The 1,545-nt window shown below is 65.8% G+C and overlaps 1 protein-coding gene across 1 annotated transcript; it reads left to right on the forward strand.

The window, feature by feature from the left end:
• Window positions 1–3: 3 nt before the first annotated feature.
• Window positions 4–1,533, forward strand: LOC115284987 (NAD(P)H-hydrate epimerase-like; the record flags this gene model as incomplete). The annotated part of the gene is made up of 3 exons (XM_029931414.1): window positions 4–150; window positions 708–855; window positions 1,080–1,533. Coding segments are annotated over 3 exons (498 nt in total), but the record flags the coding sequence as incomplete, so codon positions are not given.
• Between the last annotated feature and the right edge of the window lie 12 nt (window positions 1,534–1,545).

Here is a 1,545-nt window from a genome sequence, read left to right on the forward strand (position 1 = left end):
GATCCGGCCCTGAACGACCCTTCTCCTTTCCCCCAGGGCTACCAGCCAACCATCTATTACCCCAAAAGGCCTAACAAGCCACTCTTCAACGCGCTGGTGACCCAGTGCCAGAAAATGGACATCCCCTTCCTGGGTGAAATGCCCCCAGAGGTAGGTGGCTCTGCTCTCGCCCCGCCCCCGGGCAGGTGGGCAGTGCCCCGAACAGGTGCCCGGAGTGTGCTCTTTGAGCAGGACGGGCCTCGCCCCTCAGGAAGACCCGCTCCAGCGGTGCCCCTGGCCGCCGGCCCTTCACGGCCACGGCCACACCTTTCCCTCTGAGGTCAGGGCCCGGCCGCAGGCAGCGGCCACTCTTGCCGGACTGAAGGGACTGCCTCCTCCTGAGCCTGCCCTGCAGGGACACGGACTTAAGGATGGGCAGTGCGAACTTTTAAGTTTCTTAACGCGTTTCACAGATGGAGGGGCGGGGGTTGCAGAGAAGGCAGGGGTCTGTCCTGACTCTAGCCGCGGTGGCCCCACCTGGTGGCCCCCCCACTGGCAGGCAGGCACCTGGAACAGAAACCGTGGGGACTCAGCTCGGCCTAAACCACTGACCAGGCTGCACCGAAGTCTCTGTCGGAGATGAAACGACGCAGGTGCCCGAGTGGTGTGTGCAGGGGACAGCCCCGTCCCGTTGGGGCTCTCACACCCTCTCCCCTGCTCCACCGCAGCCCAAGCTGATCGACGAGCTGTACGAGCTGGTGGTGGACGCCATCTTTGGCTTCAGCTTCAAAGGGGATGTCCGGGAGCCCTTCCGCGGCATCCTGGACGTCCTGGGCGGGCTCACCGTGCCCGTCGCGAGCATCGACATTCCCTCAGGTGCCGGGCCACGGGACTGGGGAGGGATTGGGGCTGGGGTCCTGACCTGTCTTGAGACACGGCCCAGCCCAAGTGCTGGTGACACCGAAGCGTAGGAGGCCACAGGGTGCCAAGGGTTTGGGGACACGGGGCCCCCGCTCGGTCAGGACTGGGGCAGGACAAGATACAGGAGAGGAACGGACACCCGGCCTCTTCACACTCCCTGACCACCACCCTCTTTCCAGGATGGGACGTGGAGAAGGGGAACTCGGGAGGGATCCAGCCCGACCTGCTCATCTCCCTGACGGCGCCCAAAAAGTCCGCGGCCCACTTCACCGGCCGCTACCACTACCTGGGGGGCCGTTTTGTGCCACCGGCTCTGGAGCGGAAGTACCAGCTGAACCTGCCACCCTACCCTGGCACAGAGTGCGTCTACCGCCTGCGCTGAGCCGGGCGCCAGGCGGCCCTCCCAGTAAACCCTCATGGCCTCCTGGAGCGGACCTGGCACTGAGGGTCCCTGGCGGCCGGAGAGCTGCACTGGGGACGAGGCGCCACCTCTGGGGGAGCAGAGCAGGCGGGGCAGCTGCCGTGGCCTCAGGGGCACTGAAAATGGACTTTCAGATGCTGGGAAAAAACTGGCGAGGGAGGTTCTCTGAGCTTCCTCCTCCCACTAACAGGGCAGCAAGACCGTGGGCGGGGGGGGGGGGGGGG

This window comes from Suricata suricatta, unplaced genomic scaffold (genome assembly GCF_006229205.1).
Source record: "Suricata suricatta isolate VVHF042 unplaced genomic scaffold, meerkat_22Aug2017_6uvM2_HiC HiC_scaffold_3151, whole genome shotgun sequence".
NCBI classification, from domain to species: Eukaryota; Metazoa; Chordata; class Mammalia; order Carnivora; family Herpestidae; genus Suricata; species Suricata suricatta.